General features: G+C 34.1%; 2 protein-coding genes across 5 annotated transcripts; both read left to right on the top strand.

Moving 5' to 3' along the window:
• The first annotated feature begins 1,196 nt into the window (after nt 1-1,196).
• LOC105168291 (lysM domain receptor-like kinase 3) lies at nt 1,197-9,028 on the top strand. 3 transcript variants are annotated; one of them, XM_088884175.1, is made up of 12 exons: nt 1,197-1,501; nt 2,259-2,448; nt 5,858-6,385; nt 6,533-6,739; nt 6,872-7,011; nt 7,078-7,167; nt 7,252-7,357; nt 7,478-7,629; nt 7,800-7,897; nt 8,022-8,160; nt 8,358-8,456; nt 8,605-9,028. In XM_088884175.1, exons 2-12 carry the CDS (start codon nt 2,394-2,396, stop codon nt 8,767-8,769), a joined length of 1,779 nt encoding a protein of 592 aa, XP_088740301.1. In that variant the 5' UTR covers nt 1,197-1,501; nt 2,259-2,393; the 3' UTR covers nt 8,770-9,028. The 3 variants fall into 3 exon arrangements, with proteins under 3 accessions (XP_088740301.1, XP_088740300.1, XP_020552064.1); XM_088884174.1 differs by having other exon boundaries at nt 2,259-6,385; XM_020696405.2 differs by lacking the exons at nt 1,197-1,501; nt 2,259-2,448 and having other exon boundaries at nt 3,913-6,385; nt 6,539-6,739.
• Nucleotides 9,029-10,185: 1,157 nt separating this feature from the next.
• Nucleotides 10,186-16,387, top strand: LOC105168290 (AP-1 complex subunit mu-2). Of its 2 annotated transcripts, none has more exons than XM_011088313.3 (11): nt 10,186-10,545; nt 11,396-11,542; nt 11,652-11,714; nt 11,814-11,990; nt 12,063-12,166; nt 13,642-13,749; nt 14,003-14,099; nt 14,416-14,513; nt 14,622-14,763; nt 14,860-14,982; nt 15,942-16,387. In XM_011088313.3, exons 1-11 carry the CDS (start codon nt 10,417-10,419, stop codon nt 16,038-16,040), a joined length of 1,287 nt encoding a protein of 428 aa, XP_011086615.1. In that variant the 5' UTR covers nt 10,186-10,416; the 3' UTR covers nt 16,041-16,387. The 2 variants fall into 2 exon arrangements, with proteins under 2 accessions (XP_011086615.1, XP_088740303.1); XM_088884177.1 differs by having other exon boundaries at nt 10,426-10,565.

The raw sequence follows: 16,387 nt of genomic DNA, 5'->3' as shown, positions 1-16,387 counted from the left end.
TAACAAAAATGAAAAATATTAGCTTAGCTCAATGATGTCTTGATCAAATAATAGTGTCTTGTTCCTGAACTAGTAGGTTGGATTTAAATTCTTTTGTTGATCTCTATATTTAATGTTTGGGGAAATTACATTTTTGTTCTATAACTTAGATATAAGTTTAGTTTTATTGCTTAGGAAATTCTTGAATCAGGCTATCTTGGTGCTTCCACAAAGGCTTTTGTTTTCAACCCAAAGGTCCATGTAAGAAAATAGCTAGATATTAATAAGGGGTAATTACATTACACTTCTAGATCTGTGGTTACACAAATTATTTTTATTTTTATTGTATAATTACCGAAATCATTTCTACCATCCAAAGGATTGAAATAGTTTGTGTAAACAATATTGATATCTCTGGTGTCTATGTGTAATTATTCAAAAAGTAGTGATGATATATGTAAAAACTTATAAATGTAATTATCTCATTTAATAAAGGTTATGGGGTAATGAAAAGGAGTTGTTATTAGTACTTTTAAGGGTTAATTACACTTGGATCCTTTCTAAAAATATGAAATTACATTTTCCTCCAAAGAAGTTTTGAAATTACATTTACGCCTCCTTCAAAAAAATTTCGTCCTCCCGTTAATATTTGGATGGAAATTGTTGGTTTTCAACAAAGAAAATTATATAAATTTTTAATTTAACCCCTAATTTAATATTTTTATGTATATTTTTGTATTTATAATAGAATAATTGCAATATATACATACATATATATGGAGTGTGGTTAACATTATTATATTTTTTTTCCTTACAATACAAAATTACCCTATCAAAGAGGAAGTACAAAATTGCTACATTTGAATGTTAATGAGGGGTAAAATTAAAAAAATTGTATAATTTTTTTTGCTAATGTCAGGAATTTTCATTTGGACAGAAAGAGGGTTGGATGTAAACGGTAAATTTTTAGAGGGGATTTAAGAATAACTTTAAAGTTTTTTTTTGAGGAAAAGTATAATTTCGTACTTTAAGAGGGAGATATAGATGTAATTAACTCTATTTTAAAAGTAGTATTTGATGTGAATGAAGAGTGTTATCCCACTATTAATAAAATTAGAAAAGAATAATATATTTTAGTGCCGTTGCACCTAATACACATCTTCTTTGGATTAATAATCAGAATTGACCAACTTTTCATTGTCTTAATCTAACAAATCATTAATATATACTTAGGATTTTTCGACACTGCCATCAGTCATTATAAAAAATTTCAACAATGTTCGGCTCCAACACTATAGTTGACCTAGTCTTCTAATGCAAAAATACCTGAACTCTTACGTACTTAAATGGAGCGTCTCTAACAGAACATGGCCGTTCAGTTTGAAAATCAAGATCCCTTTATTCAATTCGATCAGCCTTGTACAAAATCTCAACATGGACGACTACAACTATGTCAAGAACCTCGTACTCATGCTGCTTCTGTTTCTGATAATCAGTGGTCCTTCAGGCAAAGCGGAATCAGGTATGTTTGCATTCGTTTCCTCCTATATTCACACAACAATGCTAATTTGGACACTAAACTCTATGGGTATCAACCACCCAGTATGCAACTATTCAGAAGACAAATGGGTTCGAAAAACCCTTATACAACAACAAAAGAACAAAGAAGAAAAATTATCTACAGATCTAAATAATATTAACAGAAAATAGAAGATTTTAAAGAAATAGGCTCGGAAAATCAGATCGGCAAAAGCCCAAACATTTCAACCATTCACGGTTGCTAAAAAATCCAGAACCACAGAGGCTTAACCCACAAAGGGTGAACTCAGATTCTACAAAAAAAGTAAGTTTACACAAAACACTTTGAGAGTGAGGGAGAAGGAGGTGTTTTTGTTTTTTGCTTATTCTTTCTGTTTTTTCTTACTAATTGCCAAAAAGCAATCGGGGGGTTTAAATAGGAGGAGGCCAGTGATTATAGAGAGAGAGAGAGAAAAGTATGCCGTAGGAAAAAACCAAGAACGGCGGAGGAATACCAAGATTAGAGAATGAGAGAGAGAGAGAGGAGAACAAGGAGGCGTTGGGGAACAGGGTTAGGGTTTTGACCTTTCAATCAACAGCTAGATATTTAAAGAAGTGAGAGACCGGGTTGAATAGGATTGGTCAGGTAAATGGACATGGGTTGGGCTTAAGGGATGGGTCAGCCGTCCAAGTGAGTGGTGATGGGGATTTGGGCTGGGCCACATATTTTTTTACAGTTTTTAACTTAAAATATTTTACAGGTGAAGAGAAAGACATGTTTAGGTACCAGGGTATGAACGAAAAGCAGCTCGTCGGGGCAGACGAATGGATGGAGCCTAGAAGAGTAAAGCCACCTTCACCACCGCCGCCTCTGAATAGACTCCCAACTCGATACTATGGACAAGCATCTCTATCGCCACCTCCTCCAAGTTATGCTTAGTACTACTACAGGTTTTCTTCGTTTGGCTTAACTATAATTTTCGCTCTGTATATATGGAGTTGGTGGCTGTTTTTGTCCTATGAAAAAGGTGATTTAATAATTTAGATCGTCAATTTTTGCTGACTGAGGGCTTTTTTCAAAGGAATACTCTTGAATTTGTAATTTTATGCACGTGAGAAAGTTTAGTGAGTTTTGAGATTTTGAACGTTAATAAATGATGGACTGAATTGCCAAATCAACTTTTCATCAAATTAAAACTGCCAACCATTATATATGTATAACGAAAATTGTAATTTAGCCTATTTGTTTGGATTTTGTGTAGAATCAAGAGAAAGAGAGATGATGTAATAAGAATAAATTTAATACAAATAATTACAAAAATCATCCCTACTATTTGCATAGTAATATTTTGCGTCTCTTTTCACTGATTATTTTTATAACATTAATAGGGGTAACTAATAGTAAATGAAAATATCATTGGTATAATTAGATATTAGTGCAATGAAAAATCGACATTTCTGTAGTTATTAAAAAAAAAATACTAGTGATTTCTATAATTTCATCTAATTAAGAGAGTGTAAATATATACAATTAGGGATAATTACATTGCATTTTTCTGAGATTTCGTGTAGTTATATGTAGACCTCTTGTGGTTTGAAAAATTACATCTAGTATCTTTGACATTTGTTTCCATCCAACAAATAGATCTCTTTCTTAGTTAAAATTCATGGAATTATCGATATGATATTAACAAAAAAATAAATGAAATTCCTAATTGACTTATTATTAACTTATTGCAGATTAAGCAAATCTTTTTTGACCAAACTACTCTTGAAATGGTCAAGATGTTAATGTATGTGAAGATGTATAAGATAGTTTGATGAAAATAGATTTTCTTGACATGCAATAAGTTATTATAAATCAATCGGAAAAAATTTGAATTTCCATTCAATTGTTTTGTTTATATCAACAAGTTCAATGAATTTAACAACATGATGATCTATTTATTTGATAAAAATAAATACTAAAGATATTAAATATAATTTTTCAAACTACAAAAAGTCTGCATATAATTACACCAATCATTATATGATGATAGTATAATTATCTTATATAATACATACATTTATCGCCTTGCCCTTACAATTCCTGAACTTAGGCACACTGAGGTGTCTACCCATGATAAATTCAAGGGGTTAAGTGCAATTTACCTCCCGTTGCAATATTTAAAAAAAAATTCCTGTAAAAAATAGTATAAAATAAATTCATTGTATTTTTTAAAATAAAGCAATAAACATCTTCCATGCGATTGTGTATTTCACGGGCTACTTTTTACATTTGTTTTATTTTTTTAATTATAAAATAATATTTGTACTCCTATTTAAACATCGTCCAACCTTGATTAAAATAAATTGAAAATTTAATTATAATGAATGAATCTATGGTCCATATTTAATCATCTAAATCTATGATCCAAAAATTTCATCAGCATAATAATGGTGCAAATTTCATTTTTTATATATATTTTTAATATATAATAAAAATATATAAAATTTAAATTAGTATAAAAAAATCCTGAACACACACATACTATATATTAAAATAGTCACATTATCTATGTCTTATATTTTATTTAATATTCATATACATACTAAATAATAATACATATAAATAATATATGTGCACATATATAATATATATTTTTTTAAAATTTGGGCCGTTCATTTAAATTAATCAAGTCAGGATAGTAAAAAAATCTGGAAAATTCGAGTTTAGGGTTCATGGAAATCACATCAGACTTCAGGGGCATTTTTACTTTATTTTTTTAAAACACAAGAAAAAATATTTGATAATTTTTTTTTCACAGAGGAAATATTTTCCATATCACAAGAAGGGCGTTTGGACTTTTTCCCAAATTTAAGGCATCCTCGTAAAACATGACATACAAAATTCACTATCTTTTGTAATATGCTATCCGTCGCCACATGCTGCCCCCTGTAAGTATAATATTTTAAGTTTAAGTTTAAATAAAAAAAATCTTTTAATTATAAATGAATTGGCAATTGAATTTCCGTGCCTTCAATTGATATTTAACATGATTTTCTACAATTAAATAAAAAAGACATGATTTCTACGATCCAATAATGAATTGTAATAGACATATACTATTGAAATGATTATCGTAAATTAATTTGGTATCTATTATTGAAATGATTATCGTAATTGGTTTGGTATCTATATATATTGATTTATGTTTTCCTATTTTTTTAATTATGAAATATTTGCAGAAAATATTAACCCATAAGGATTCAGTCATATGTACACAAATTAAAAAAAATTACATACGAGTCTTTTTCCCCAAAAAGCAATATGAAAAGGAAAAAAAAAATACGGGTATTAATCAATAAATCATCGATTACTGAATTAGGTTATTACAGTGCTTGTTACAATCGTACATTAATAATCTAAGATGCGTATGAGTATGTGTAGGGTCTCTTATCGATTGAGTAGGGTATGAGTATACGTATGAAGGTTATTTTTTGGATATGAGTAGGGTAATATCCTACCTATTGACAAGCCTATTTGAAATCATGCTATGTTTTTTATTTTTGTTGACATATATACATTATATGTGTAAAATATTTTTCTAAATAAAATAAATAACATAATATATTAATTGGAATGACGTGAATCGAAATAAAAAATTCAATGTGTGGAGACATAGTCATGTAGCAGCCTGACCTGCTCCGTCGACCATTATCGTTTTCTCAGCCGGCTGAGGTGAAATTCTTTCCTTTTCAAAAATTGAGCTGATTGATTAATCATCACATACACAAAATTAAGAGAAATATGGTTTACTTGTTTATCAAAACTGTACCTGTCGCGATTTGACTCATTGGTATAAGATAAGAATGTCAGGTTGCACAAAATCTGAAACACTACTGCGCAATTGCAAATTATTAGAAAAATTACAGCAGGTAGTTTGCCTGGATTCACCTGCCTGTTCAGATTCCGACAGGAAAATGTGGCCCCTAGGCCTGTGTTGTGAACATCGACAAACTTTTGTTACTATGATAACTTTCAACTCTGAACCATACGAGGAAGGCCTAGTTATCAGCAATAGAATATAAACCTCTACATAACTTGTATATATAACTCACAATTTGTCCAATCATTACCATAAAAACGAAGAGGATTTGAGACGGAACAAAGTAACAAACATGTAATGACAAAGGGAAGAGGCCATCACCAGTATTTCTTGCACTCCTTTATTGTGATTTCTTCCCTTTTCACAATGCTCATTACATTCGAAGACTTTGATGGCTTGCAAGAATTGTAATCCTCTTTTCTTTCTCCTTGTACAAATCTTGTTCATGACAACTTCTGCTGAGAAACACATGCACCCTTTCACTTGTTCAGACAAGATCCAGTCGTGTAGTGCTCTTCTATACCAGCACAACGGTTTCCAGAGAAATGAAATTGCCTCCTTGTACTCTGTCAACGCGTCGGAAATTAAGCCTGCCTCGTATGCTAACAAACAAGATTACCTCGTACCGGTGAACTGTTCTTGCAAGAATGTTAACGGCACGGTTGGATACTTCTATGATGTGGTTTACAAGCCGAAGCCTAATGACACGTTTTATGATGTAACGAATCAGAACTTCAGCGGGCAGGTGTGGGGTGTGGGAATAGATACGAATCTCACTGCTGGAGTAGAGACAACCCTGCATCTCTTATGTGGCTGTGTGGATGATGACTCCCAAGTAGTCGTGACTTATACAGTTCAGCCGCATGATACTGTCTCCACTATTGCAACTCTACTCTCTGCTGAAGTTGATGGAATTGAGAATTTGAATCCGTATTTGGCTCCAAACCCGTCTTATATTGATGTCGGGTGGCTCTTGTATGTGCCTATGGAGAAGTATGGACTTCCTGCTCCAAAGAAAGGTGAGCAGGAGAGATTTTTACATCATAGAACATTCTTGGAGATTGTTTTTACCTCGTTCATGTTTGATGTAATGATTGATTCCTCTTGTGATCATGGTTCAAAAACTTATTTACACTCTTGTTTTTGTTTTTCTTCCACAATCTGAGGGTCAGAAAAGGCACACAAATGGATGATAATCGTTAGCTTACTGGCATCCGTGACGTTACTTTGTATGTGCACCCTAGGCATAATTCTTCTCAGGAGAAAGAGAATACAACGGCTGAAAGAGGAAGATCCAAAAGCTTTTGCAAAGAACTTGAGTAGCAAAGCTCAGTCCTTGCAGAAACAGTACACTCATAAAGACAACATGGAAGGTCAGAGTAACTAAAGCAATTTCAAAGAATCATGTCTGTTATTGACATATCTGGTGGTAATAATAGTAAGTTTAGACATTATCCTTTACAGAAACGATGTAAAAACCGATTCAATCTTTGACCTGTAAACAGAGATCACAGGCTTTGAGTCGGAGAAACCAACATTGTACAGTATTGAAGAGATTGCAGAGGCCACAAACGACTTTGATGAAACTAGGAAAATCGGACAGGGGGGTTATGGAAGTGTGTACTATGGGATAATAGGAGAGAAGGTATTCTAGTTTGTCCTTTACATTTCAAAGTGAAATTATTAAGGTTCTCAGTTTACATGACATCAGGAAGTTGCAATCAAGAAAATGAGATCTAACAAGTCCAAGGAGTTTCTTGCTGAGCTCAAGGTCTTATGTAAGATCCATCACATCAATGTGGTAGGAAAATTACCCCAATCATCCGAGGTTTTTACATCATTTGACTAGAATCCTATTATTTATCATCTCGAGCCGACAATACAGGTGGAGCTGTTGGGCTATGCCAGCGGAGACGACCACCTCTACTTGGTCTATGAGTATGTCCCAAATGGTTCTCTCAGCGACCATCTTCACGATCCGTTATTGAAAGGTATTTAGATCCATTGGATTGGTTAAGTTACAGAACCCTTTGTACATAACTGTTATTCTTGTGAGAATTGATGAAAATCATTAAACTTAGCAAATTCTTACATCAGATGTTGTGAACCAGGTCACCAGCCTCTGTCTTGGAATGCAAGAACACAGGTTGCACTTGATGCTGCGAGGGGTATCGAGTACATACATGATCACACAAAAGCTCGATATGTCCACCGTGATATAAAAACAACAAACATCCTTCTTGATGAAGGGCTCAGAGCAAAGGTAAACCTCTGCTAGAAAATGTTTTGTCATGCGGACAAACTACGTATTACCAAGGATAATGTGCTCTTCTAAGGCAAACAACTTATCTTAAAACTTACACTCTCCCGTTTTCTGTTAACATGAATGTAAAATTGGTCGAACGAGCAAAATTCTAAAGAATTTCCCCACAGGTCGCAGATTTCGGATTGGCAAAGCTTGTTGGTAGAACCAATGAAGATGAGCTAATAGCAACTCGGCTGGTTGGAACCCCTGGATATCTTCCTCCTGAGTAAGCATTAATCTCCATATTCATATTAACTACATGAATATTTCAAAGTAACTACTCATATGTAGAATCAGAGGTATCCATTCACATTTTGACAATTCAAACTATGTAAATCCCTTTCTTTCAGGTCTGTTAAAGAGCTGCAGGTGACTATTAAGACCGACGTTTTTGCTTTTGGGGTAGTTCTTGCAGAGCTAATAACCGGCCAACGTGCGCTCACCCGCGACAACCAGGAGCCAAGTAAAATGAGATCACTCATCACAGTAGTAAGTTCACAAACATATAACAAAAAGTACAATTTTCTCTGAGAAGCAAAGATGTGAACAACAAATAAAGCTCAATTAGCAATTTTAGGCCGATGAAACAACTAGTATTCTTTCTTGCATGCATGTGAAATTTCAGTATCATGTCCAATCTTTCATAATAGAACTCGGCTAACACTTGGGAACGATACTTTTATCAGTTAAACAGCATCTTCAAGGAAGAAGATCCAGCGTCTGCATTGGAACTCATTATAGATGGAAATTTGAAAGGCAACTATCCTCCAGAAGATGTATACAAGGTTTTCTGATCACTTCGTTTATTCAGATTGTCCTAATACTCATAGCATCAAGGCCGTAAAGTTTGATCAAATAATTATATAGGCCTTAATTCTTTTATAAGAATCCCGACACATTGCTGCTCATAAAAGTTGTTTTTTGACGTTGTAGATGGCTGAGATTGCAGAATGGTGTCTAAGCGAAGAGGCGATAGACAGGCCAGAGATGCGTGAGGTGGTCGTTGCGCTGTCAAGAATCAGAATATCGACAATTGAGTGGGAAGCATCACTGGGAGGGAGCAGCCAGGTCTTCAGTGGAGTTTTCAGTGGCAGATGAAGGACTCAAGTTATCTTTGCTTGTTTTTTTTCTAGTTTAATGATCTCTAGACATAGAAAAAACAGAGAGTCATCTAACAAATCTGCATCTTCATATGCAATGTGTAACATTACATTTTCTTCTCTTCTGTCTGATTTTGAGTTTAGTTTTGTGGTTGGAAAGCAGTGCTCTTTTATTTGTTCTGCTAAAGTTGTAAGAAATAGTACTTCACTTGTGTGCATGTGTATATGACAAGGTTTTTCAGTTTCAGTTGTCTTAATTCTTGCAAGTGCCATGGACTCATAATCCTAAACTTTCCTCCAAATGGTTCCCCAAGTAATTATTTTTTATTTTTTATTTAATAAATTTCAAGTCCTATTGTATCTTATATTCCGAAAACTTACATAGAGGGGTAGGTAGATAATACTTTGGGGTGCAAGACAACTCTTTCTAAGAAATTCGGTAAAATAGCCCAATAACCTCGAAAGAAAGAGTCCCCCCTCCGAAAGGGGGTCAAAGTGAGTACTGACTAGTCCTAGATGGCTGTTTGCCAAAAACACAGGTCTGCACAAAATCGTGATACTATGATGGGGGCTGACGTTGCCGATTGTCAGAAGGTCAAAGAGGTTGGGTTAATATATACATTTTATAAATATAAAGATTGTGTCATCTTGTTTTACTTAAGAAAATATTTTATATACATGCTCTATATATTAAATGGAAGAGAAGATACAATAGGGATTGAAACAAAAAAATCCAAGCATCTCACAACATAAAACATTATATGATATTATTCATATATCATAGAAAATTACAAACTAAATTGCTTTGATTAATTAATAAAAAAGATATTTTTTGTCAACCATGCAAATTTATTTATTAAGTATGAATGAACAATTATATAATTTAGTCGGAGCATTATTGAACTAAATATTCAGTTTTTCTATTAATACTCAATATTTTAATAATATAAATGATAAGTATTTATAGAATAAATATGAATATATTAATTGAAATTATTTTTTGGAGAAAAAAATTATCATTAGTAAAAGATAAATGCAAATATTGTATATTTTTAACACATAGGACAAAACGGTTTTTAATCCATTAAACTTATTTAAAAGTGTTTTTTCACAAGTACTATCAAATTTAACTTTTATTTATTTTTATTTTTTTGACAAATACTGTTTATTTTTTATTCTGCTATAATTTTCAATTTATTTTTTATAAAAATTACTTCTGTAAAAATAGAAGTTGTCGCAAAAACTCCTTAACTTTTACTTAATTGGACCATTATCTCACAAAAAGCAACTTTTAAAATTTGAATTGGGCCTGAATTAGGTAGCCCAATACGTGGTATGAAATGGGCCATAATGTTTGGTCTAATAAGGAACTCAACTTTTTTCTGTTGTTTTTTTATTTAGAAACAGAAAAACACAACAAATATTCTGAATTTTCTTACCTTTCATTCATACGAATTTACAGAACACAAGCAAGAGATTCAAGCTGGCAGAGTGATGAAACGAAGCCCCTGCACGCCTAACTTTCAACTTCATTATCAAATTACCAGTAGATCTCAACCGCCATTATTTGCATCCATTCTCGATCTCTGATCTCTGCGCCCGATTGAATTGAGAGATTGAAAATTGATTGATTAGGGGGAAATATATGGCCGGAGCAGCGTCGGCGCTGTTCCTACTGGATATAAAGGGTAGGGTTCTGGTGTGGCGCGACTACCGTGGTGACGTCTCCGCCGTACAAGCTGAACGCTTCTTCACCAAGCTCATTGAGAAAGAGGTTCAATTTCTTTGTTATTTGTACGTACTGCTTTCAGATTCGAAATTATTTGGTTATATTTGTGAGTTGTATTACTCAGTAGTAGCTACTTTTCGAAGTTGAGCCTAAAATAGTGCTTTTTTTTCGTTTTAAATTCAAAGCTGTAGTTAGGTAAGTGAGATATTTCTGCAAGCTTTGATCTTGATCTAATCTTCGCCTTTTTGATTGATTTAGCTTTCGGTTTTAGCTTGTGTCTTAAAGTGGGAAACTTGTGTTGTAAAATTAAAAAATTTGATTGTTCAGATGGGGATTTCATCACTTTAATAGAGCTGGATGAAAGCATAAAGAGTATTGGTTTTAGCCATAATTGGTAGTATATTATGTACAGAATTTGGCAAAATGTAAAGTGAATATTTCAGGGTTTCTTTTTTTTTCTGTAATACATTTGACCTTGAGGATGAGAAAACATGGTCTGTATATGGGATGAAAAATGATGTCGACAAGAGTTCAAGGGATTGAAATATCCTTCCTGAGCTGGATCATTTAATGTTTTGAAGGCTGTGTTAACTTTCTGGTGAAAAATAACTGATTTATATGGAAACCTATTACTGCTTTATGCTAGTTATAAATGAACTTCTCTCTCACTTACTCGGTCTTTTCCTAGAAAGCAAATTCTGTTAATGGAAGTGCATTCCACTGAGAAATTTTGTTGAGACAATGAACAACAACTGATAACTTTTAGTCTCATCAAAATAATGTCTTGAGCTTTCATAATTTTTCTGTGTTATTATTCATATTATGGTTTTTCTTTTCTTTGCAAGTTTGTGCTGAGCTGAAAATCTAATGAGTTTTACATTTTATACTGATATAGGGTGATCCAGCGTCTCAGGATCCTGTTGTATTTGATGATGGTGTGACATATATGTTTATACAACACAACAATGTGTATCTGATGACAGCATCACGGCAGAACTGCAATGCTGCGAGCCTTCTTCTATTCCTACATCGTGTAGTTGATGTAAGCATTATTTAACGAAAGAGTTGTACATTTACTTATTGATTGAGGATCCACTGAACCATTAAGGTGAATTTTCTCAGTAATTTTTTTTTTGTAAATTTTCTGACAGGTCTTTAAACACTACTTTGAAGAGTTAGAAGAGGAATCACTTAGAGATAATTTTGTTGTAGTGGTATGGGAGTTGTGTGTGCCTCTTTCCTTTTGAGTTATAGAATACAGAAAAATAATTCTCGTAAGAGTATTTAACAACTGATATATTTTGCCTCTCCAGTATGAGTTACTTGACGAAATCATGGATTTCGGCTACCCACAATACACTGAAGCAAAGATTCTAAGTGAGTTCATAAAAACAGATGCTTATAGAATGGAAGTTGCGCAGAGGCCTCCAATGGCTGTCACAAATGCAGTATCGTGGCGCAGCGAAGGTATACGGTACAAGAAGAATGAAGTAAGTTTTTCTTGACTAACCTTTTCATATGTTTCTTAAGCACTGGATCTATGAGCTTTCCTGCTTGTCCAGGTCTTTCTTGATGTTGTGGAGAGTGTCAATATACTAGTAAATAGCAATGGCCAAATAATCAGGTCAGACGTCGTCGGTGCACTAAAAATGCGAACATACTTGAGGTTTGTTCCACTTTTACTATTTCTTGATTTATTTCTGTACAACAAGGGAAAGAATTTGAAGGCTTCTTTTTGTCTCATTATGTTTTAGATGTGCGCCAGGAAGATAAATCAATATTTCTGTACATGATATGAAATCTTGATGCTCATCTTTGATTGGGTAGAATTTAGAATTCAAAATCAAATAACTGCCATTCTACTCAATAGGTCATATTATTACGAATTTAGTATAGTTGTGAAATGATGTTCAAAATGATTACCTAATAAGGAACAATTTATCCGTTCAAATTGATGTACCCTTGAAGTACGATTATGTATAAAGATGCTTATGCATGGTTTTTGTGCTTTCTTAGTTAGGATCAGAATGATGTCCTTCTAGTCAAGGAAACATGTAGAGAAATTTGTTCAGACTTTGAACTGTGAATTAGATGCGGTAGTTGAGAGTGTCTATTGGGTTACGGCATTTACTTTGAACTTCCTATTATGCTTTTCATCATTATTTCAGTTGAATGTAATAGATGTAGTTTCACGGACAGTTCTTCTGACTGCAATACTAAGTGAAGAACTTGTGCATACTCAAATGTTAATAACCAATAACCTGGTCCTTGGTCATATGGCTTACATCTAATGCTGAATTTAATCATGGTGGAGAATTGGATAAATCAAAGGATTTCCTAGGATTTGGGTGACTACTTGCTGTTTTACTGTGTTTCTTCTGACGGTTTACCTTTTTGGGACCATGTTACTGTACAATGAGAAAACCTTGAAGTATGCCAGAGCATGAACAGGAGTTAATTATGATCATTTTAGTTACTTTTGCCTTTTTCTTGATAAGTTCTTGTGGTGCTGTGTCAATGAATGGGATTTTTTCTCTTCATTTATCAGTTTTGTTTTTTATCGCGGGTTGGGGTGAGGGCATCTGCCTATTCAAGTAGAATGCACAGCTTATCTTTCCAATTTCTATTTTTTCATTTAAGCAAGAGTTCCAAATTCAGATAGTTTGGCATTGCAGGAACATATCCTAGACAATATTAATTGATAGTTACAATTTTGGTACAGCCAAATCTTAAAGGTAACAGAAATAGGAATGCAACTATTCCTGATTCATCTAAGTGGTGATTGTGGAAAATTCATGCTAAAATCTAGTTGTTGAAATAATTAGTTGCACAATACAGCTCTCTTTTGTGACATAAGATTGCATTTTATGATATTATGGGAGATGATTTGCTTGTGTCAGCATATGCTTGTGTGGAAATGACTTTGACTTAAACCAGAATGCTTACCACTTACCTTTTTACATGTGTTCACCCAAATCTCTGATTATGTATCCAAATTGTGATTTTCGTTGTTCACTTTCATGATCCAGACAAAAGAAAACATAGCTGGCAGTAGCATTATATAGATTGGAGGCTGATGAACTTTAAGAATAGGCTGTTGGTTGCATTTGTTTATGAGCAATAATGTTTTATCTATTGCAGTGGTATGCCAGAGTGTAAGCTTGGGCTGAATGATAGAGTTCTGCTGGAGGCACAAGGGCGCGCCACTAAGGGAAAAGCTATTGATCTGGATGACATCAAGTTTCATCAGTATGTAATCGTTCTTCTTGATTGCAATTATTTTGTGATTGCTAAATCATGACAACGTGTCTGATGCAAGCTAGTTTTCTGTGTATAATGCATGTGCTCTCTCTCTCTCTGCACACACACTGATATATAATACATAAAGATTTTTATGTACACAAACAGAGACATAGACACATATGTACACACACATGTATGCTTGTGTGCAGTTTCATTTTGTAGATCTTAATTGTTTTGGCTTTTTTGGTAATGGGTTCAGGTGTGTGCGCTTGGCTCGATTTGAAAATGACCGTACGATATCCTTCATACCACCTGATGGATCCTTTGATCTCATGACTTACAGGCTCAGCACGCAGGTTGGTTTGTAACTTGAGGATGATGCATATATATCGCTTTTTCTTAGTTGGTTTGACCACTTTTCCAATTTAGAGTTGAATTTACGCTTCATAGTAAGAATTTTCATATGAAGTTGTCTTAATTCTTTCCTGAACCAGAAAAATCATGCTTCCAAAATGAACAAGCCCCACAATATTGAATTCTTCCAATCTCGAAATGGACCAATTCTAGGAAGAGGATAAAACGTTTAGAGTTTAGGAACTAATTTCTTGTTTGATTTATGAAATGCTTTCTTCAGAATGAGTTGTTTACACACAGTTTGTTGGCTTCTTTCAGGTGAAGCCTCTAATATGGGTAGAAGCTCAGGTAGAAAGACATTCCAGAAGCCGCATAGAAATTATGGTAAAAGCCAGGAGCCAGTTCAAGGAGCGCAGGTGTGCTAAGTAAATGCGTTTACTTATATATCAGTAGTCCATACTCTATTTGTTTGGGAAACATTTTATGGATATCGAATATCATTCCTCCAATGACTTGGATTTCAGTACTGCAACTAATGTTGAAATTGAAATGCCCGTGCCACCTGATGCCACAAATCCAAGCGTCCGTTCATCAATGGGGTCTGCTTCTTATGCACCAGAAAGTGATGCATTAGTTTGGAAAATAAAATCTTTCCCAGGTGGTAAGGTATGGTTTCTCTTGGCCTGCTCTTTATTGATGGATGTAGTCTTAGATTCATGGGCATGTGCATTGACATACTTATTTTTCTTTGTTTATTTTCAGGAATATATGTTGAGAGCAGAGTTTAGGCTTCCCAGTATAACATCTGAAGAAGCGACTCCTGACAGGAAGGCTCCTATACGAGTGAAGTTTGAAATACCATATTTTACTGTTTCGGGAATACAGGTGAGTTTCAGTGAACATTGCAAGCACTTTTTCTTTACTTTTTTTCTCATTTTTGTGTCATCCTTTCTATACATTGTAAGTCAATATTATGCAAAAGATGCATTAACACGCACCAAAATCTATATATGATACTCCGTGACATAAATATCAGCTTCTATCCTTTGTAATAAAGGGTTTGACCCCTGATAAGTTATGTAGAGCGAGAGGGGAGCACAATTGGAGAGAATTGGGTCTGAGAGTGCTGCTTTTATATTTTCTTTTAGCAAAAATATAAATTGAAAAACTCAAAAGAAATTAAATTCTGAAGAAAACTAAGCAAATAAAATGTTAGCTATAATGTATATCAGAAACCCCACCTCCACCTCGTTCCAGTATGGCTAAGAGGTCAGATGTCTGCGCCTATTGCCTGCCAAAGTTTCACCTGAGTTCTGTACACTTTTGTAAGGAATTAGGTAACCTAGTCTGAATTCTTGTAAGCTTGTTATCAAACATTCCCAGCAATCTTCCACACTGGGGGGGAGATTTTTTGGTTGATATGGTTTAGAGAATTAATATTAGTAGTAAATTGAGACTATGAAAATATGACTGTAAACAGTAATGCCCATATGCATGAGACTTTTTTCAACATCTCCATTTCAACATCTTTTGCACATATTCAGTACCAGAACCGTCTCTTTTAATGTTTTAATTCCAATAACTGTAGACCCCCTAAAATGCTAATTGGAACTGCAACATTAAGGGAACAATAGGGTCTTCTATCATGGCTTTTGGGTAATAGGTCAATGAGTTTTCTTAACCATAGATTTTCTCTTTTTATAGCTACACCATTCAATTTGATTTGTTGGGATATCTGTTCTGCAAGACTTTGCTCTGAACTGATCAGGCCATTAACATCCTCTCCATCTACTTCGTCATGGTTTAACTTTTCCATCCTATTAATTAAAACCCTGGTTTTGTAGGTTCGTTACTTGAAAATCATTGAAAAAAGTGGGTATCAGGCTCTTCCATGGGTGAGATATATTACAATGGCTGGTGAATACGAGCTGAGGCTCTCGTGATCGCTCCTTTTGCCTACTGTAATTCTGCAGCAGAATCATGGATGTTACCTCAATTAATGCAGGGAGATCAACACACATGGACATCATCTCTCCCCGCTTGAAGAGAGACACTGGAGAAAATGACTCCCATCTAATAGTTTTAGTCTATCTGCTTATTGATCCATTGTCTGAGAGTTTATGATAGTTGGTGGCACAAAACTCATCTGCTTACTTATGATGAAAATGCAAGTCTTGAACCTAGATAACATTTGTGCTTGTCTTGTATGATATTGTACTTTAAAAACATTACATTGACACAAACTGCAAGTGTTGCTTATGGAGCTCTTTTGTATTTGGTCATTACTTCA

This window comes from Sesamum indicum, linkage group LG8 (genome assembly GCF_026168435.1).
Source record: "Sesamum indicum cultivar Baizhima isolate 11 linkage group LG8, ASM2616843v1, whole genome shotgun sequence".
Classification (NCBI taxonomy): domain Eukaryota; kingdom Viridiplantae; phylum Streptophyta; class Magnoliopsida; order Lamiales; family Pedaliaceae; genus Sesamum; species Sesamum indicum.
This window is presented reverse-complemented; position numbering and strand designations above follow the sequence as displayed.